The sequence below is a fragment of the Herpailurus yagouaroundi genome, unplaced genomic scaffold (genome assembly GCF_014898765.1).
Source record: "Herpailurus yagouaroundi ecotype Mexico unplaced genomic scaffold, PumYag 100, whole genome shotgun sequence".
In the NCBI taxonomy this organism is placed as follows: domain Eukaryota; kingdom Metazoa; phylum Chordata; class Mammalia; order Carnivora; family Felidae; genus Herpailurus; species Herpailurus yagouaroundi.
Window position 1 is genome coordinate 50,194,330 of NW_024412391.1, and position 22,511 is coordinate 50,216,840.

Genomic DNA, 22,511 nt, shown 5'->3' on the forward strand with positions numbered 1-22,511 from the left:
CTAGGTGTTTTTGGATGTTTTATAATAAATATGCATTATCTGCACAATAGAAGTGATAAAAGTACAGAGAAAAATAAAATGAAAATATGCGTAGATGTGAAAGTGATTGATGTTAGGAAGTTAGAATTAATATTTTTTTCCTGATTTTGTATACTTCCAATTTTTTTATATTAGTACTAAATAATATTTAAATTTGGTATAAAAAGCATTTAATACCATTAATACTTAATAATACTTAAAAAGAAACTTTTAATTGAGTATAGTTGACACATGTTACATTAGTTTCAGGTGTACAACATAGTGATTCAACATTAATAGAATTGAATATTGACATTTAGTATTAAAGGATATGAAATTAATGCTTAATTTAAAAAATATATTTGTTTTATATAAGTATATGCCAAGCTATATATAATTCCGACAACATCACTCTTCTAAAGCTGTAGAGCTTGCTTTTCCCTACCCCAAATTCAAACTTCTAACCCTGGGAATCAAGTTATCCATAACTTAGCACCTGTAGGCTACTGCCTTTCATTATCTAATGTTGTATCTCAACAAGATTTCAGTGGTATTACATGGAATTCCCAGTCTTGTCTGCTTTACCATTCCCCTAACTCTCCGTGACATTGCCTTTCTGCATGTCCACACTCATCTTTTCTTCAAAGTCTAGGCCAAATGCTCTCTTCTATGGACCTGCTCCAGTTTAGCTCCAGCATCTGAGTACATTACCAAATTTTTTTTTTTTCGTTTTTAAAGCCTATTCACTCCTTCCTGTGTAGTACTTTTGCATATACATTAACTCTCCAACTTAATTTATTGCACATTTGGGAGTGATATGGAGAAATAAATTAGTAAAGCTAATTAAACTAGTAAAATCCATCCTCACAAAACATGATCAGTCATTTATGGAGCGTAAAACAGATCTGGGTATGATTTCTGCCTTGGTAACTTGCTGGCTGTGTGTATGTGTACAAAGTCCTTAATATCTCTGTGCCTTGTTTTTCTTATTTGAAAAATTGAGGGAAGTGGTATTAGTATTGCTGAATAATCAGTGAAACAATTATATAAAGCATACATTGTTAGAGTGCAGATTATCTGCTAGAACGTCGAATACAGTGGTTTAGCTATAAAGATTGTTACCCCACCAGGTGTCAGTCTTGAGGTGAGCAGATGATTGAAGGGTCCGCTCTGACAATTTCAGTATAGGGCTTCCTTTGCCAAGACAGCTGCTCCAGTTGTTTCAGGCAACAAAAAGAGGGAAAGAGGAAGTGAGATCCAGAGTTGCACGTTTCACTGGCATCATTTAGTCCTGTAACACATTTAGCTGCAAAGGAGTCTAAGTAGTTCAGTCTTAGCTGTGTGCTCTACTGAAACTTAGGTCCTATTATCGAAGATAGAAGGGAAAAAATGGGGCCAAACGGCACTCACAACAAAATCATGATTCTGAGACTGAAAGACTAGTCCCAAAGCCAACTGGGATGTATCCTCAAAAATAAAGTCCTTGTGGGACCTACTTACAGCTTCCATCTGATCTTTCTAGTGCAACTTCTACTTATAGATGTGCTACATATACATTTTCCTTCAAACTATTAAAATTCCTAATGACAGGCAATCTGTCTACATGTCTTATTTAACTTTTAACTTGTCCCCTCATGTGCTTTACTCTCGGCCCTCAGATCACAACACAACAATCACAATCACAAACACACAAGGGTATTCCATAAATTTCAGTTGTTAAATATGGCTCTCCAGAATGTGTGACTGAAATTTATGAACATGTTACATTTGTATCAAGGTGATGGTAGAAGTCTCTGGCTAGTAAAGAAAGCCTGATTTATCTTTTAGCTAATTTTTCAGTTCTTTGTAATTTGGATATTCTTTCTACTTCCACTGTTGGTTGAGCAGCTATCAAAAGGGAATAGAGAAATTTGGATGGCCCTACATCTTTCAGTATCATCGGCTTTACAACTTTCTTCAAGTAGCTTTTTGGAATTATGTAATGTTCTCTACCAATGACAATGTATGGATGTTACTACATTTCCTCATGTGAGAATGCTATTGTCTGGCAGCTCCAAGGGTCATGTAACACACAATGGTAAACAAAGAAGCATTTTGTTCATTCTTAGATCTTTACATTTTTATTTTAAAACATAAAATTTCACATTGATTAATATCTATATTAAACAGAATGATGCATTAATTAAATGCCTTGTCATAACTGTTATAAGCTCTGTTAGAAAAATAAACATCTCACAACAAACTACAGTGTCAGCTCTTTAATAAATACATAAAACAGAAGTTAGTAGTCAATTAGAATTACATGAACAGTTTCATAGTATATTTTGTGAAATTATCATATTTCCCAATTTTCTGTGTCATTTAAGGCAATTTAACTTCATGTAAAATTTAAAGCCAGAAATAATAAGAAATTTGTTTAATGAGAATTTGTTTTTCTTAAGAGCTACTTTATATTCAAATATTTTAATTTAAAAATACACTCTATATTATTTTTTTTACAAAGGTGGGATTTGTTAAATGAGACAAATAAGGTTTTATTACTGATAATTTAAAAACATTTCTAAATTTTATTTTTGCAGAGGTTTTAAAAAACTTTAATGAAGTAGCTGGTAAATGTAAAATAGTTTTTAAAGTTGTATTAAATATACATAAAATGAATTTCTATATTATGTGCAAATTTATATTTTCTTACAATTTAGAATTAAAATATTTCATATTCAATATTCTTAATAAAATTTATGTACCATAAATTTTGTTATTGTGGAGAAAAAATCACATTTATCTGTGGTATAGTGTAAAGTTAGTAAATGTTCTTTACACAAATCACACATTTTCCATCCTTGATAACTGCAGGGTTTTTTTTTTTTTTATTGTTGGGTTAAATAATTTTAACTGAAGTATGCCATAGAGGTTGGAAATCTGAATAATAGAGTTAGCTTATGAAGATAGATTTTATGCAGGAAAGTATGCAGGTAGATAAAAGAGTAGTGTTATTACTCTCAGGTGTTTCATTAACAGCTGCCCAGATAGCTGAACAATTGTTTTACATAATTCAAATAACTTAAATATGCAGTTTAATGACAGTCATTACATGGGCTTGAAGGTAAATTTATCAGAGCCAAAGAAAAAAATCAAACCAAAGAGCAGAAAGGAGAAAGAATAAAATTGTAGGAGGACTTGAGGGGACAATTGTTTGTTTTTTTCCTACAGTACTGATTGGTTGTATCATATTTTTCTTTTGTTATTGACATCAGACATACAAGATACTACAAAATCTAATTACAATGGTTTCATATATTTTCCAGTTAATTCTGTTTAAAACTGAGATGATCATATGAAAGTATTCTTTAGAAAGGCATAGAGAGACTAAAAATTTGTTAGCAAAATTGGGAGAAACCCACCCATTCTTATTAGTTAAGGTAGGTATGCTGAAATCGTAGCCAGTAGCATAAAGTATAAATAGGAAGATGAAAGAGCTTTTACAACCTAAAGGTTTGCAGGATCTGAGCTCATAATCAGATAGGCTCCATGATGAGTTGTATGTGATTCAGTTGTACTGAAAATTGGCTTCACATGTTACCATAAATTGGTTCTGAAATATTTATAAGAAAAGGAATGTCCCTATCCCCATGAACATTTAAAGATGAATTAGTGTAATGTTATATAAGAACAACTTTAAACACTGCATCTAAGATGCCAATGATTGTAAGATATAATCACAATTTTAGAGATGCGAATTGAAAAAGTAGAAATCTTAGAATCAATGAAATACGAATATGTATAATCAGTTACCCATAAAAAAATTGCCATTGAGTAATTATAAAAGAAAAAGGAAATTATCTGAAAGAATGCTAGTTCTATATTTCTCTGAAAATATATCTCAGTTTACATTGCATGAATTGGAGTTCATAAGGTCAATATAAATAAGGATCATCATAAGTTAAATGTTAAGAGTATATAAAACAGAATACAATGTGCACATGATTGAACTCCCAACTAGCTATATTTCACTTGATACTTATATTAAAAGATCTAGATCTCAAATCCTTTAGACCTAAAAGAAGCTCAAATGGGTGTGAAAATTTTAAATTCTTAATTTTAATGGGTGTGTGTTGGCTCAGGTGCATAATGAATTTTGAAATCATTAAGAGATTTTTGGAAATGAAGAACTTCATTATATCATTACATTCAGTTATTTTTCATGATTAGCCTTATTGAGCCTGGAGTTTTAGGCAAGCTCTTAGGAAAAGTGAGTAGGAAAACTAGGAGTAAGGAAAGGAAGGAAAAGTCATTGAGTATAACTTAACTATACCAGGTACCAGAAGGAATATAATTCTATGGAGAAAAATTTTCATAGTTCATCATGATCATATTTCAGTGTCTCATGGATACCTATTGTCATACACAAGAATATTGTTAGTGGAATTAAGTATATGTTTTTTTTTTAATTTGGAATTTATTCTTTTGTGAAGTTTTGCATCTTTTTCACCCACTAATTATGAGTTTTGAAAAATTTGCCTCCAAATAAATCTATTCTGATAACCTTAGATTTCCTTTTTATCCGTCTAAATCAAAGCTGTATTGAACATTCAGTACATAATCAGATTTTTGGTAAATTTTTGAGTCTTTCAGAGAATGTCTATGACTTCATACATATTAACAAGTTTCAAAAAAAGGTTTCAAATGTTTAGAAATCCATGTACCCTGTGGTGTAAAGATGTCCCCAGAGAAACAAAATGCATACAGTTATATTGTAGTGTATATATGGCACATGTCTAAATCATTACATACTTTAGGGTACAAAAATGCTGTCGTACCAAAAGTGTTCAAGTTCTTTGTTAATTATTTAAAATTTCATTACTTGTTTAATATATTGAATCTCAAAAGGCTCCTATGGTCATATTAGTTGAAAATAGGCTCTATTTACATAAATTATTTAATCTAAGCATACCCTGTTTTCCCTTACCTTTTAATTAATTCTAACTAGTCAAATATTAATTCTCTTCTCAAAGCCATTTTATAGGAAAATATCCATTATTCAAGTAAAATATAAGCTCTAAAATCTTTAAGAATTAGGTCTTTAAGTAAAAAAAGAAAGCACAAGACATCACAAGCATAACTACAATCATCATCAAGCCTTGAACTGCCTATGAGAAAGTCTGTCTTTTCCTATAACAGCGTTGGTCCATTATATTAGTGCAAACTAGTGACAGCATAAAAACAGAAGCCCTCGGTTTTTAAGGGTTTCATTTTATTATGCTCCTTTGGATAACTCATTCTACATGGAGATTAGTTTATGAACATTATAATGTTAATTTTTAAAATTGTTGGCATTTTAATAAATGGATAATTTCCACTTTTTCCTTTTGGGGAGCTATAGTGTATCCATATTTTTTCTTTTTAAAATGGATGCTATGTGTGACGGGCAGGCTGCAAAATACGATTTTTATGTTATCCTTGGTGATCAAAGGTATCTTACACAAGTGAGTCACAGTACTGAATTATGTCAATGTCCCCAATTTCATTTGGGGAAGAAAATACAGTTCAATTTAGCATCATAATTGTGTGGCTGGAGGGGACATTTAATGGGACTGCTGTGTTTGCTCCAGAACACTTACATGTTTTTAAATCCTCTTTGTGGTAAAATAAGGGGTGGGAGTTAGTCTCATTAAAATGCAAATATCCTGGCATTTCTTCCAGTGCTTGAAGACAGCAAATTTGGGAAGTTAATTATAAGAAAGCATTTTAAATAAATTCCTTTGTTCTCATAGGCAAAGCTCTGTACTACACACAGGACTATTGGGCTTCTAGCCAATAAAATCAGACCAAATAAGTCTGTAGGGATATGTTCATTGTGAAGAAGTTTCCACTGGGGAAGACAAAAGCTGATGGCCTCTATATCAAGCTCTCAGGCTGAGCACTACACAACTCACAGGCTGTCGTTTGAATGGACTTCCCTGTACTTAGGCCATGCTGAATTCTCTTAGAAGCTGATTAGCAAGAAAGATTACAAGCCAGTCGTGGAATTCAGTTTGAATTACTCTTTTCTGCTTTCCTTTGAAATTTTCTCATGCTCATATACTTAAGACTTCAGTAAATCACATTTAAAAATACTTGCCAATCAAATATTTTAAAGATTCAAGAGGTAGCATGATATTGTGCAACGAACACTAGCCTGGCAATCTGAAGATAGACTTTCTCTTCAAATGCTGCCACTTAATCACTTGGGTGTTTTTTAAGAAATCATTTAAACTTTGTGAGCCTCAGTTCCCTGACTAACTAAGAGGATGAATTAGCTTACTTCTAAGCTATTGTCTATCCTCCTCCCACTGTATACCTTTAAAATTCTGGTGAGTAGGGTTGAGGTGATTCAGGGACAGAATCTCTTAGGCTGTACTGAAATGCAAAAAAGAATAGAGCTTACTATAGCTTTTAATTTGAAAAATGCTCATATCTACTTGGATTTAATATCTGAGAGAGCGCACTAAAAAATGTGGTACTTTGCTTGAGGCAGAGTTTCTAAATACCTTGTGAACTTCAACCTGATGATTAGACAAATGAAATGGTGGAACATCCAGTTTATCAGGTAAGAAGATATAAGACTCCACGTCTGCACACAATGAAGCTGTTCTGATTTTGATGTGACTTTACAGTGTCCCTTATTAAACATTCAGCTTTTAAAACATCAGTATTCTAATAAAGTGACATTGTATTATTAGGTTTTTATGGCAGTAGTAACTTAGCACTTATTTAATCCAGTCATCTGTGACATAATATAAACTTATCCTGTAAGAAAGAAAAAACATGAAGGCAAAGAGGAGAGATTGTTGGGATTAGTATCTTGTAAAAAGCAGAAAACATAAACAGATGCATAACACTACACAGTTTCGAAAGAAGTTTCCCTCAAGATTAAGGTTTTATCTATTAACCTCTTGAATGAGTGAAACACTAACCATTTATTCATCTAGATGTTCTTGTCTAGTCACTGCCAGTTGTAGAAGTGTTTGGCAACAGTACTATAACTGCCTGTTATTTTTTTCATCCACATGTTCGGTGGAGGGATTACTGTACCCTTGTAGTGACACAGTGCCCAAACTATCTCACAGCATTGTCTCTCTCTGGGAAGCACAGGAATGGCAGGTACCTGTAAAGTGTAATCAGTGCTCTTCAGATGATCTACATTCTATGCTGATCTAAATAAGTTATATATTACAGTAAAGTGCTACAATGACACTAGTCTCAAACAGTAGTAAGACACATTTTTCTCTGAAAAATTCAGCAGCGATGTGAGTCACATGATGATGAGGATGCTTGTCAGTCTTCATTCAAGTGGACAACCAGCAACCAGCATGATCTAGAACAGTTTGTCTCCTCCTGTGACTTCTAACAGTATATTTTCTAGGAGCAATTATTAAAAATCCAGTTTCCCATAAAGTACTTTTTATCTCTTTAGAAGTTGCACCTGAAAGTTTCATGAGCATTTAATTTGCTGATATCCATTTTTATTTCTTCAGGTTTCTCACGTCGGTAGGTTACTGTTCTTGTGCAAACGCTTTGCAGAATCAACTTGTCCTTGATGGAGAAAAAATACTATCGTTAATTAACAGCCTAAATATTGGAAGTGGACAATGACATACTGATAGTAATTCTTTTTTAGAATCCACTGACCTTTTTTGAGGCTGACACCCTGTAATCTGCCGAGGACTTAATTTTATTACTGTTCCATTGTAGTATCACCTGTCTAATGATAAGGACTTTAAGCAACCCAATCAAGAATGTAACTATGAAGATGATGAAAAATATTCTTAAATAGCTTGGGCTAGAGAAACATTCTGTAATGAAGCAAACAAATAAATGGATTAGAACTAGAATGAGTAAATCAAAGGATTCTAACAAGCAAACAATGTTCTCCGTCTCAATTAATAGGACCAGAGATATTTTCAAACCTGCATTTTTAAAACAGGAGAATGCCATTACTATTGATTCAAAAATAAACACCATAATTTTTTTACTACACATTTATTATTAAAATGTTTCCAGGAGACATTCTTTAATTGTATTAACTGGAATGTGTCCAAATCCCTTAAACAAATAAAATTTTACCTGTGGCAGAGAAGAGACAGTTTTTGTGGTGTGTACTGTTGGTCACTAAGTGGGAAACAGGATTTAAAAATTATTTAACAGCTCTATGCATTAGCATATGTTTCTGTGGTTATGCTTGCTCTTCATTTGTTGCACATCAGTAATGGAAAGTAAAGTAAACAATGCAGAAGCTAAAAGCAGTACTACTCTAATAGATGAATAGCTATTTCCTTTGAAACTGTAGTGTAAATTTCCATTATTATTACAAGTAGCTTCTCCAGGGAGTAGGAGTGTCCAACTCGGGACAATATGCAAATCTCTTTCCTCAATTTTTATTAATTTGGTTTTTACTTGTCCATTAACCAAATCTGTCATATTTTGCTTCTAAAAATTCACTGTGTATTTTTTTCAAGAACAAGTAATTACTAGCTGGCGAAGGAAATGCTGCATTAAGAGGAGGAACATACTAGGTCTCTGTTTTAGTACCAGACCTTTGGCAAACTCTAGTTGGAAAGTCTGCAGGCTCTGTGGATGCCAGAAGTATTACCCTATTTTAAGGGGAACATTGCACAATATGTCAGTATTCCACAGAACTCACCAGCTGCCCCAGATTCACAAAATTACCTCCTGGCTTAAAGAGGCAAGTATTTTCTACCCATTCTCCAGACTTTGGGGACTTCACCTAAATGTATGAAGGCCTCCCTGAGAGGGCCTTTTGAGAGGGGACCTTCCAAGTCTTAGACCTTACCCAAACATGGGTAATTTCTGTCTGAATTCCCAAGGGATGACCAAGCATGCTTTTGAATAAACCAAGAGCTCAGGAACAATGTAAGGGCTCCTCACCAAGTGAGAACACTTCGAACCCAGTTTTCTTTTGGTCAATGACAAGGGTCCTTGAAAGAAAGGGGAAAGGGAGTCCAGAGGGCTACAAGTTGGAATAGAAACACCAAATGAGAGTACAAGTCTCCCTTTGTTACTGTTCTCACACACAGAGACAATCCAAGATGCTCTATTCAAAAGTGGTGCCCTTGGAGTCTTCCAGAGTGACCTTCAGGTCTATGACATGCATGCCTTTCATCCTGACAGACTGTCATTTCCTCTGGCTGTCTTAGAACTAGTCCATCAGGCTAAAGCAGATCCTTAAAGGGGACACGTGGCTTGATCCCACTTTTTGGCTTCTTGCCTAGGAGGAGCTTAGCCAGAAGACCAAAACACCCTTTAAGTGTGATTGAGTGGATAGATAATAGGGGTGGCTAACAAATGTCCTTTTCCTCTCCTTCCACCATAGTTGTGAAAGGGAGGGGAGCCCCCTAGCTACTGTTACATTTTACAAATATTTCTAATGGGTTAGGATAGAGGACATTTTCAAGGCTCAAGTCTGCATGCATTTTAAAATGTTAGAATATCATTTTGGATAGCCAAACATTTAGCCTTGGCCATGACTCTCATCTTGGTTTAGGTCAAGCAAGGGCTTTTCCTAAGGACCTTTAAGGGAATACTTTTTGTAACCACACTTAGGTCAGAGTAGGTTTGTTTACTTAACATAATAAATGACATGTTGACAGGAAGGGCTCTATTTATTAGAAAAGGCACTTGGCTTTCTGGAGTGATTGCTGCAGCCCCAGCTGGCAGCACATGGGCTGTTTTCAAAGCCAAATTTATTATGGACTAAGATCAGTGTGGATGCAAGAGAAGAAGGAAACAAAACTGGAGAAACTTTATTCTTCTGTGCAGGCTCTGTAAGAGCTGGAATTATTTTCATAAGTTGGAGGAGAGACTAGAAATAATAGTAGCAGTAGAAATTCTTTCAAAGAAGACATAATTTAAAGCTTAAGTTCTAATTCATGTGTACTTCAACACCTTAACACCTGAGCAAAGTCGGATACTGGCTTTTGAGTTCTAATGAAGTTTTGTCTTAAAGTGGTCTTTGAACACAGCTTTCACATGTTTCTCCCATTTGTGTGTCATCTTTTAATTTAAATATATCTGTCATGTTCACTGGCTCATTTGCTGTCATACAATCTTTGAGGTTGGTATTATCATCTCCATTACAGATGAGGAAATTGAGGCTTGGAAATTTTGTAAGAGGGCTGGTATTTCTTATTGGTGTCAAGGAACATGCTTTAAGCTTAAAAGTTTTCATGCCCTTTCCATTAGGCTGCCTTTATAATCACTCACCCATAAATTATATTTATATCAGAATGAAAAACACCAGAAAGGAATGGACCTTTTTAGGACATATATTTTGCAAAAGCATGTAATTGCTACTTAGAATTTTTGGTTCACCTGAAACATAAAGGAGAGTTTTGGTTTTACATGAGGAAGGTTGTAACTGGAAGTAAGCTGGGTTATGAAAGAGAAGAATGTCTCCATAGAGTTTATGTCTAAGGGTGAAATGGACTGTACATAGGAAATTTCCATTCTTGGCTCACTGAGGCCTCTGTAGACACTCTGCTTGGTGTGCTTCCATAGCGGGGCCCAGCATGGGCATTTAGCTGGAGAATTGAGACAGGAGATCTACTCATTCAGCTGAACTATGGCAAATATACTCAGCTGCTTTTTATATACTACCATCTCTGGAAGACTGAAAACACTGAAGCAGTTTTTCCTTTCTTTAGGATGATTGATTATGGGCTCTTTGGGGGAATATGATTCTCTACAGATACTCTCCAGTGCTTTCATTAGTAAGCTTTGGTTTACCTGATGTTTGGTCCATATAATGCTGTTCTGTGAGAGCACATGAAGTTTTACAATGATCAAGTATAGCTTGAGATAGATTATGAGGGTGAAGACATTGCACACAATTCCTATAAAGACAAACAGAAACAAAACATTTAATCTTTGAATAGGTTGTATGCTGGAAGCCGAGCTATCCCAGCCTGAGGGGCAGGTCCTGGGCTGTGGACGGGTTGGTGACTGCAGGGCGGCCCACCGACAGTGAAGTTTCTTGGACTCCCGTTTTTAGGTAATTAGGCCTTAAAACTACCTGGGGTATTGTCTGTTGGGGGAATTGCCCTCGGTAGGCCCCCTGGGAAAAGAACCATTAGGGAAGAAAATAAGGCTCCCCAAGAAATTGTGCAGCCTTAGGTTTAGCTCTTGCCACCTCCTATGGAGACTCCTCTACTTACAGGAAGGATAGCCTCATACCTTTGCCAGCAAAGAGGGCCTGTAAAGGAGAGACATACTGATTTGAAAGCCTCACTCCGGCAACTAACGAGTGTATCTCTGGGCACAGGTGACTTCAACCCCTAGGCCCACCTGGCCCCCAGGAGGCATTCCAGATGATGACTGAACCTAGTCTGTTAAACTACAGAATGGTTCATTGGTTCCTAGGTGCATTGTCTCTCTGAGAATATATGAGGCATGGGTTTCTAAGGCTTTTTCAGCCCCTTTCTGGCACCTCGGACCGAGGCAAACACATTATTCTGGCCTCGTGTGGTTAGGAGGTCATGTCCCTGTAACTGTTCCACTTGAGGTGTTGAGAAATGGAGGGCCTTTCACGAGAACAGCAAAGCAAATGCTTTGTAGATTATAGATAAACACAGGTGCATAATGGAATAATGTAAGAAATTAATCTATAATCAAAGTGTATGCGGGAAAGTTAGGGTAAAATCACCATGTTATTTCTTAAAGTCGTTTATACATAGGAACATTTTCAAAATTAGGTAATGTTAGAAAAAACATAGTTGACGTATGCTACAAGGAAATCACTAGTATATATAATGCCACGTTTACTGCAATAAATCGGCCAGTTCAACACACTGCTGTTGTCTGTGTCCATTTTTATTTTAGTTTTTTATTTTAGCTTTTTATTTCAGTTTTTTATTTTTATTTTTGTTTTAGTTTTGTTTTATTTTCACTTTTTCTCTGATGCTGTTCATCCTTCTGGAACCCCTGGACCTGCTGGAGCTGGACTCCGGCAGTTGTAAGCCCATAGTATTTTTGCAAGACATAAAATATCAAAATAGAGTACTGTTTTAGGATAGTAGTCTTGTAAAACTGGGAAAGAAAGCCAAAATATTTATTTGTAATACTGGCTGAATTTAATACCATGCAAAATTATATTCTAATCACTAAAACTATTTTAATAATGTGTACAGTCAAAATAATGATTTTTTTTGTATTGAGAAGAAAATACCCAAGAAATACATAAGAAACTTTTATTACAAATAAAATTAGCAAAAATATTTTAGAAGATAAATGTTATACTACTAGAAAAATTTATCAGTGAATACACAATTCAAGTTTCACTTGGGTTCATTAGAAATAACTCCATCATTATGTTTAAGTACTGCATTTCCAAGAGAGTTACATAAATTCCCATGTATAATTTTAAAAATTTTACTTGAGCTACCAATCTGAGAAAGTGAATGTCTTAAAATTTTTGAATAAAACAAATTAGAAGGCACAGTGATGTTTAGAGTAGTGGTCTTTGAACAGGCTCAAATTGTTACTGGAAAATTAGTTACTGTCACCAAACAATAATGCCATCTTCACTTAACATATCACCTATTACTTATACATCACTTTTTTCCAGGGGTGCTTCATAGCCAGTATCTTTCTTTATTTTTAAAATAATTTAAAAAACTCAAAAATAAAAAATTAAAAAACCCAATAATAATAGCTAATATTTATTCTAGGATTATTATGCACCAAGTAAAAATGGGTTTTTTTTTTCACATGAATCATCTAACTTAATTCTGTCACAGAACTATATAGCAAAGTATTATTATAATCATCACTTTCAATATCAAGAAACTGAGGCACAGAGAATTTCGACAACATACCCTAGCTCAAACAGCTAATTGATGGTAAACTGCCATCAATTATCATCATGTTGTATACCTTAAGCCTTGTGTAAGCAAGGCTATATGTCAGTTATATCTCATGAAAGCTGGGTAAAAAACAGTGAGCCCTTATGAACACCAAACCTTATTCTTCAAAACAACAAACCTGTTTCAACAAAGCTAAAGCAGGGGCACCTAGGTGGCTCAGTCGGTTAAGCCTCAGACTCTTGGTTTTGGCTCAGGTCATGATCTCACATTTCATGAGATCAAGCCCCATGTTGGGATGTGGAGCCCCATGTTGGGGATATCCCCTTGGTATCCCCATGTTGGGGATAGCGTGGAGCCTGCTTGGGATTCTCTGCCCCTCCCCCTGCTTATGTGCTCTCTCTCTCTCTCTCTGTCTCTCTCTCTCTCTCTCTCTCTGCTAAAAAAAAAAAAAAAAAGTTAAAAAAAAAAAAAGAGTAAAGCAGTGAATGCCTAGATCAATTCCAATGCTTTCACAGCTATCTAGTGGCCAAAAGTTAGGATCTAAGTTTTCTTGTTCCTAAAGTCCCTATTCAGTTCCTTTTTAGCATGATGATAACAAATTTATCTGGTAGAGAAGATCCAGCAACTTCTAAGATTAAGGAAGGCAAAATAAAAGGATGAACATAGCTATGGTGAAGAACTGCTTCATGTATGTTTGGAGTTGGAGAACACATACCAGTTTTCACTGCAGGCTGTGTGACACGTGGGGCAGTGTTCACAGAAGCGGCCGATGCTCCTGGGATCAGTGCACTGACACTTGCCACATACACATGTGCCTCTTCCACTACACACTTGGCCCTTTGGATTGACACAGTGCTGGGCTGATGCTGATGGGCACTGGCACCGATCTCCTTCCCAGCCACTGAAGCACTGGCATCTGCCCGCTTCACACTCTCCATGCCCTGCAACAGACACTCCAGGACCTAAGTTATTGGAGCCACTGACTTTGTGCAGTGTTTCCAAACATAAATTCCCCTCCCATATCCATGGAAACACACTGACAGTCAACTGAATGGAAACAGCATCGTTTTCTATTCGTCTGACATAAACAACGAGAGGTTTTAGGAGCGTCTGTTTTCGAAGCTGTTCTGTTGTAGATAAACCCTATGATGCTAATCTCTTGTGCTGACAGTTGTGACATATGCTCCACTGCAGTGGCTGCCTGACTACCTGAAGGTCACTGTGCATTCAGTTTTAAATTAAAAACACGCAAATATAAAAAAGCTACAAAGGCTGAAGTAATGTTAATTGTCAGTCTTGAAATCCAAAAACCAGGGGTATTTGATTAATAGCCTCCATAATCATTCTCTTAGTTTCTCATTATTGCTAAGGGCCTGGGATACTTTTGAAGGTCTGTTAAGGCAAACCCTTCTAGTGCTTCAGTTCTGTTAGTGCCATGTTTAAAGATAAGATCTCTGGCGGAGTTGAACTGATCTCTTCACATCTTGAAGACATTATTTAGCAGGTTAGAGAGGCATGTCCTAAAGTATGCTGTGAGTTGTTATTAGGTGGTAAATGAGAGAAAGCAAGGTGGAGTGTGGGTGTATGTATGTATGTATGTATGTGTGAAGTGTGTGTGTGCATGTGTGTGCATGTGTGTGTGTGTGTGTGTGTGTGTGTGTGTGCATGTGCGTGTATGCACATGCACACCTGTGTGTTGGGGTTGGGGGCATGCATGTAGACAAGTAAGTTGAGGAGAACCATTGGTTATATGTAGTTAAATGGGTTTTAGACTTCAGGAAGCATCCAAAATTTAATATGCCCATGTGGATTAGAAATCCTCAAGAAGGAGTATATATTACAGGGTTACGTAGTGTTTCTCAAGCTTATTTGGCTACAGAGTCTTCTTTCCTTCCTTCCTTTGCTTCCTGGCTTCCTTTCTCCCTCCTTCCCACTCTCCCCTTATTGCAAGCACCTCACAGGGTAACTGCTCCATAGAGTGTATTGTTGGATCAACTCAATTGCTAAATGTAAAACTAATGAGGTCCAGGCCAAACAAATGCCTGCCAGACCCTGTTCCCTATATGTAGGCTGCACGCCCAATCCTAGCCAGCTGACCTGTGAACATATGTTTTTATTCTCAAAGGAAACCAGTGAAGAAAATGTTTGTCAGCTACATTTTGCACTTATAACTTATACACAAATAATTCAAAGCAGATTTTCAACTGCCTGTGGGCTGGTAAAATAGTCATACAGAAGAGCTAATATATTGATTTTTAATAGTTTACTATAAATTGAGACTGAGATTCCCAATGTATTTCAAGCTGCTATCCCAATATCTGTGGGATATCGGAATTCTTCCTCTTCCCTGTTCCAAATAGGATTAGTTCTAAATATTAGAAGATAATTGCTGGCTTGTTCTTAACTTATCTATAATCCATTCTACCAATGACCCAAGATATAGCAGGATACATGTTTGGCATATAAAATATTTTGTGTATATAACAGAATAAAAAGTCAATTTTTCATTGCATATTTATGTGATAATATGGCAAATTTATAGCTGACACAAGAATAGAAAATTCATTTTGTATAGGCTTGTTACTTTCCATATGGTTATGATAATGAAATATTTTAGTTCATTAATAATTAATATTTGCTTACCAAAATGCAAAAATTTTTAAAATGGTGTTGTAATAGTAAGTGGATTTAGCACACTGTCATAGAAAAATTAATTCATTTAAAAACAGTATTTTGTATTAAATTTCAAATGTTGCATAGATTTTCTAGAATCTAACCTCTAGGTGGCAGTAAACTGAATTAGCCAAAAAGTACTTTTGATATTTTTATTTTAAATCATTTCATTTTTAAACGTGGTCTGTGTGTGGCCTCTGGTACTAATCTTCTAGATTACTTACAAAACCCGTATTCTCTTGAAGAATGCTGTTCTCTGATAATTCTGTTGCTTGCATTGTTCCAAAAATAAACTGGATAGGTTTAAATTATTACAAATTTATAATACCATCTATAATAATGCATTAAGAATTTTCCAATGAATGGAAACTGTGTTTTTAAAGCTCACTATCCTTTGAGAAAGCTAGAGGGAGTGACTACTTATGAGAATGAATCAAGTCTTTTCTAGAAGAATGCTCTGATTATAGACAACCTGCCAGACATCAGAAATTTCCTTTTCTGATATTTATCTTTATAAAATCAAGGCATGGTTGAGAATAACACTTAATTTTTGGTTTTTATTTTCAATTATTTTCTGTACAAAAATAATTTAAAATATAAATAGCAGAATCATGTGCCATAAATGCATTGCCATGGCCTAATTTCATAGACTTTGAAATTTTGAATATTAAATTCAGATTCAGGGTTGGTAATTATAAAGATGTGACTTAAAGAGACTTTGATATATATGCTAGTTTAATAGTAACTAGTAAAAACTACATGTATATATTTACTTATACTTACCAGCACACAGATTTCCATGGTGATATGGACAAGAAAAGTCATCCTTTTCACAATATTTTCCATACACTTTCCCAAGCTTAATTTTGTGACATAAACATTTCCCACAAACACAAATTCCTCGGCCACTGCAAACAGGTTGATCTTTATGTGACTTGCAACTCTCAGAAGGAAACTGATCTTCATCAAAATAACATTTATTCTCATTACACTGGAAACATTTGGCATCTAGAAAAATTTCATCTATACACTTTCGTTTAGGTCCTCTGCTGTCCTCACACTGACAGCTGCAGTTTCTGTGTATATGAATTTTAGTGGTTTCATTGAAACCAATAGGTTTGATGATTGCATAGCTCTTTCCTCCTGTGACATCACATTTTTTCATTGTAACTGTGACATTGAAAAGAACCTAAATGGAGGGAGAGAAAGAAAATATATTTATATGTCTTGATTATTTTTATCACCACTCTTTATGTGTGAATGATTTTTTGAATCAATAATACACCATCTTATAGAAATTTATAACACTTGTAAATTACACAGGCACTCTTTCATATATAGATGTAACATCCCTTCTCCATTTCATTTATTTCCTAATTAATGAACCAGAGAGTCAAAAGAAGCAATGACTGCTACTTGTCTCTATTGTACCATTAAATGGACATGGGTTTAAGTCTATTTGAAACGTCTACTCCACTTCCAATGACTAACTGATGTTCTCAATTGATTTCTTAGCAAACTTGAGAGAGAATAGACCATTTTCTGAATTAAGTCCTTAAAATGTGGGGTTAACGAATATTTGGCACAAGGGAGAGATCAAATAAACTAAAGGACTACTGCTCTACTGGTTTAAACCTTGAGATAGGATGTTCAGATGAATACTTTTTATTTATAATATATAAATATATAAATATGTAACATAAATATTAATATATAAACAATATATAATGTATAAATAAATTTATTTATAATAAATTATTTTTACTTATAATAATATATAATATATATAAACCCCAAGTAAAGATTCAGGGTTAAATTTTAGTTTATACATGGTGTTAATGAAGGAAAACATGAGGCTTTCTCTGATGCTACTTAAGGGAATAAGATTTAGGACTCTCTCAGATCTTAAGATCTCAATACAGGGTCCTACATTTGTCTCAGTGGAGACATGAGCGTACAACTAAAGATCTGGGTTGGCAGGAGTTTGTTTCCCTTGTGAAACAACAGATCCTGCCAAGTTTTTCCTTTCTATTTTTTTCTTTTTGCACAACATGATTGGTTTAATGTGCCTTTTTTGGATTTGTGAGCCTACCTTATAATTTTCAGGTACATTGGCAAATAAGCTTGTATGTTTTTTTTTTTTCCATCTTAGATTAAGATCCATTACAACTTAAAAAATTTGTGGTAGCCTTTTTTGTTGGGATGAATATATGTGGGTGGGGATATATCCATATATATAAATTCACTCTGACCAAAAAGCCTAGCAAAAATACACACACACACACACACACACACACACACACACACACACACAAGGTATGAAAGATCTAAGTTTAGGCTTTTATATTACATCTATGCATCAGAAATTAACATCAGTTTCATAATATTAAAATTAATGCAGTTGGTATTTTACTTGAAATGTTTTTTGTCTTAAAGAATGTTAAGGATTAACAGATGTGTAGGATAATGTGGCCATTGCCAATATTAATAAAGCAAAATTTGGGGTTTATGTAATTAAGAGGTCATATGACTCTTTCTGAGAGTCAAACTGTTTATACTACTTAGTTGAAAGTGAGGGTGAAAAGGGGATTATAGACAAAGTAAAAGAAAAAAAAGTAAGAAGGAAAACCTTTCTGCCAAAACTGATTTTGAAAGAAAGAACTACTTCTAAAAGGCTAACCCTTTCTCAGAAACTTTTGCTAGCACAAAGTTTTTCTATATTTGATGGAAATCAAATATATATTTATATATTATATGAAAATTATATGTTATAATTGTATATTTTATAAACCAAATATATATTTTTTATATAATGTCTTTTTAACAAAATCCAAAAAGTGATTATGCAGGGACCTACAGAATTAGAAACTAGCCATAATTGATTTCAAATAGCCAGCTTGTTGGAGCAACCATACTACCATACTTCTGAACTACAGCATGACACTAAAATAACAACATCATAGAACTTTAGAGATGAAAGGAAAAGGGATTCTAAATTTTGTAATCTGTTCATTTAAAAATTAGGCAACTGATGCCTCAAGGTGGCTCACTGAAAATCACTTCATCTAACAAGAATTCCCTTGAAGAGCATATTTCTGTGTGTTTACCCTCTATTGTGCTGATACTGGGAGAATTCCTATCACCCCTGGTCCTATTTCTTAACACTGCAATAATCTGGACCCTCTGTTTTCCAGGTTATCCCTTTTTAATTAAATGACACTTCTTTTTTATTGTTCTTAATAAATGTCCCCACTTCGTCCTAGATCATTGTGAGTACTGGGACAATAGCACAGTGAAAGATTTTGGAATTCGTAGCCTTTATCAGTTGCTCCATCACTCTCATTCTTTTTGTGGCTTATTACCTTCAATTTCAAATTTATTCTGAGATTTGCAACCAAAAAGGTAGGTATCATCATCATCATAAGTGTAAACACTACTTGTTTGAAAAGATGTGCTTTACTGATATATACTGGCTGTGACACAGAAGTTTAAAGTTATTATCATTAAATAAGTATTTAATATAATATATATTTACTTAATTTGAGTTTAAGACAAATAAATGGAGTTAAAACAAGTAGGAACTTTATAATAAAGAGACAATAAAAATTACTTTGAACTATATAAATATGATCCTTGGAGTCAATAGTAAATAAAGTTTTCCAGAATGGTTTGATTTTTCTGTGAGAAAACTTGCCAAACAACTTAGTTTATTTTAAAATGGGAAAAATGCACACCCACATACTTCGTCATTGCTTGTCACATTTCCACATCCGTCTGTGCCTGCTTTTCGGGTCCCATCTGGACAGATGGCAGTAATATTAAAATAGACGCCTTTTACCTGGTTTTCCACCTGAACTTTCACTTCTGAAATGAGTTTCTGCAGAGACATCATTTTTTAATTGTATATCATAGAAATTTCAAATGTAAACAACTAAAGAGAGTCAAGCTTATTAAATGATTCTAGATTTAATTTTTAACTAAATCAAAGAGTCTGTCCCTATGAAAGGATGAATAAATATACTGTTTCCACATAATGACCCAATTATATTTGATATACATAAGAAATACTGAAGGATTAGACCATATGCATTTAAATTGTTCTATTTTTTTCACATATTTCCATGACTATGCATTTTGATCACTTTGGAGATATTTCTCCTTCAGCCTGTGTTACAGAAATAATCATTTTAAATCCAATAATGTTAATATTTTGTGACAAAATTTGAATAAAACATTGAGAACACATATATCATCACAGAGGGTAAATCTTAACAGCTTAAAATCTGAAACACACTCCTGACATTTATGTTATATATAAATAAATATTTCAGTTTCAAACACTTTAGGCTATCATGAAACCTAAAACACCTTACTGATACAGAATTCAAAGGTAAATTTTGGGGAGAGCATTTCTGTACTGTAGGCCTAAGAATTACCTGCCAGATATGTCCTGTAAATTCTCCAAGCATGCCCTAGGAATTTTGCCAAGTCCCTGGGGCTTACTTGTGTTAATCAAATTTGTTCTAATCCTTGATACTGAAGTGGGACAGTGGGAACATTTACTAGACAGGAAAACCATTCACTCATTTATTCACTCATTTATATAGTTATTCAAAAATGTTTATGTAATGCTTATGATGTATCAAGCACACACTAATTTCTTCTGTCACAAATCTTTGGTTACAAACATTTCTAGCTGCATTAAATAAGTACTGAAGATCTGTGTGTATTTGATCTCATAAAACAGTCTACCACATGCAAAGGTCCTTAACTTATACTTGTAAACAAAAGGAAGGAGAAAAGATGAAATATATACCTAAGGAAAGATGAATAGCAAGATATGAAGACAGACAATTTTTCCAAAGGCTTCTAATTTTTTACTTGAGTAAATTTTAATTTTCAACTGTATAATCAATAAAGAGATGTATGCTTACTAATAATTGGCCACAGTGGTAAATCTAGAACAAGATACTTTTTCAAATTAGTAAATTTTATTTGGATTAGAGAAGACTGTGTCAGCCAAATTTTTAAATCTCCCAGAGAGCTCATCCATTGTAATCACTTACTTGGACACTCTTAGCAAACTAACTGTGACTTCAAATGGTATACAAATGGTGTTGATATGGTGATGGTTTGACAGATCAGAAGGACATTCCTAATACAATGAGTGTTCTCAGTTTGCTCTTCTGAAATTCTTTCTGTTAAAAAGTTAAGCTTGTTACACTAATGTTTTTCACTTAAGCAAGGTGTGAAGACAAATATCTAAAATTTTGCCCAGTTTTGAGATTTAGAAATTAGGTTCCAAACACAATATCAAGATTCTTTTAATATCTAATAGATACAGAGGCAGAATTTATTTTTCAATATTTAATTCTGTTTGTATTAAATATAACTTATTTTTAATATCTTAATTTCAGTTTAAGTTATTATCGTCAGGATTTTTATTTAATCTTAATTCTAATGGCAGTGCTATTGTAAAGGATAAAATTAAAATGAGGTCACATTCACCATACACTAAATTTGTATGTAAATTTTATAAAATTCTTACAAAGGAAATGCAAAAACTTAAAAGTTAGAGTGAAGTATCTTTATTCTTCAATGCATTGTGAATTATTTCTGTTGGACTGTGAAGACAAAATAAAACTTCAGAAGAATTTTGAAAATTATAAAAATGTATAAAATAATAATAGAATCCTAACATAAAGGAGATTAGTTAGCCAGAGTGAGTCTCGTTGGATTTGCTAGTATTTTCCCATTGTTTAAGGTCAGTCAGAACTGCAGTTTGCTAAGGCATTGGATACCTAACCTTGGTAAATAAAGAATATAAAACCAAATGCTGCTGTTTCCCTTTCTATTGGCATAGTCTGACACACAGGCAAGTTTGTCAATTTATATTTCTTGTTTGGACTAGTAAATGTGTTCATACTATAAAAACTGGGGTGATTTCTAACACTGTAAATCCCTTCCCTATTTTGATTATTCCTGGGAACAAACTGCAGTTGGGAATGAATTGTATATGTTTGATTTTCCTTGATGAGAAGTTTCCCCAGACTTAATGTTCTTTTGTAATAGTGAGAAATAAAAATAATTAAAGACGGTCTTCCTTATTTCATCCAATGTATTTTTGAGGAATAGAACAATTCCTTGGCAAAAAAAAAAAAAAAGTCTTACAAGATTTATTTTTCTTTTTTTTTTAATTAAAAAAAAATTTTTAACGTTTATTTATTTTTGAGACAGAGAGAGACAAAGCATGAACGGGGGAGGGTCAGAGAGAAGGAGACACAGAATCTGAAACAGGCTCTAGGCTCTGAGCTGCCAGCACAGAGCCCAATGCGGGCTCAAACTCATGGACCGCGAGATCATGACCTGGGTAGAAGTCGGCCGCTTAACCGACTGAGCCACCCAGGCGCACCTATTTTTCTTTTAAAAGAATAAAGTTGAGGGTCACATGGGTGGCTCAGTCAGTTAAGAATCTGACTTGGGCTCAGGTCATGACCTCATGGTTTGTGGGTTTGAGCCTTGCGTCAGGCTCTCTGCTGTCAGTGAGGAGCCCAGTTTGGATCCTCTGTCTCCCTTTCTCTGCCCCTCCCTGCTCGTGTGCTTTCTCTCTCTCTCTCTGTCTCTCCTCTCTCACAAAAATGAACATTTAAAAACATTTTTAAAAGAAAAAAGTTTAAACAAGTCATTTTCTATCATGTGCCTGCTTCCTGACTTTACCTTTTGTGCTCAAGTTGAAGACAGATGCTTCATGGAGAAAATGAGAAGCCTGAGATTTCTTATAATGCTTGAGCTACTAGTAACATTATTCATCTCTATGTGTCAGGAAGAGAACCAGAGAATTTGGGAAGTGAGACTTTATCAATGGCCCATAAATCCAAGATAGAATAAGCCTATCTTTGGATAGTTTGGAAAAAAGAGAAAGAAAGAAAGAAAGAAAGAAAGAAAGAAAGAAAGAAAGAAAGA

General features: G+C 34.4%; 1 protein-coding gene across 1 annotated transcript in view; it reads right to left on the bottom strand.

The window, feature by feature from the left end:
• Positions 1-2,848: 2,848 nt before the first annotated feature.
• The window catches only part of ITGB8 (integrin subunit beta 8), an 85,771-nt gene continuing 66,108 nt past the window's right edge, over positions 2,849-22,511 (bottom strand). Inside the window, exons 9-14 of the mRNA XM_040472469.1 lie at positions 19,291-19,425; positions 16,332-16,737; positions 13,591-13,816; positions 10,801-10,907; positions 7,687-7,850; positions 2,849-7,590 (exon numbers count right to left, since the gene is read on the bottom strand). Of these exons, the coding sequence (XP_040328403.1) occupies positions 7,468-7,590; positions 7,687-7,850; positions 10,801-10,907; positions 13,591-13,816; positions 16,332-16,737; positions 19,291-19,425 (1,161 nt within the window). The 3' untranslated portion in view covers positions 2,849-7,467. The remainder of the gene's footprint in view (positions 7,591-7,686; positions 7,851-10,800; positions 10,908-13,590; positions 13,817-16,331; positions 16,738-19,290; positions 19,426-22,511) is intronic.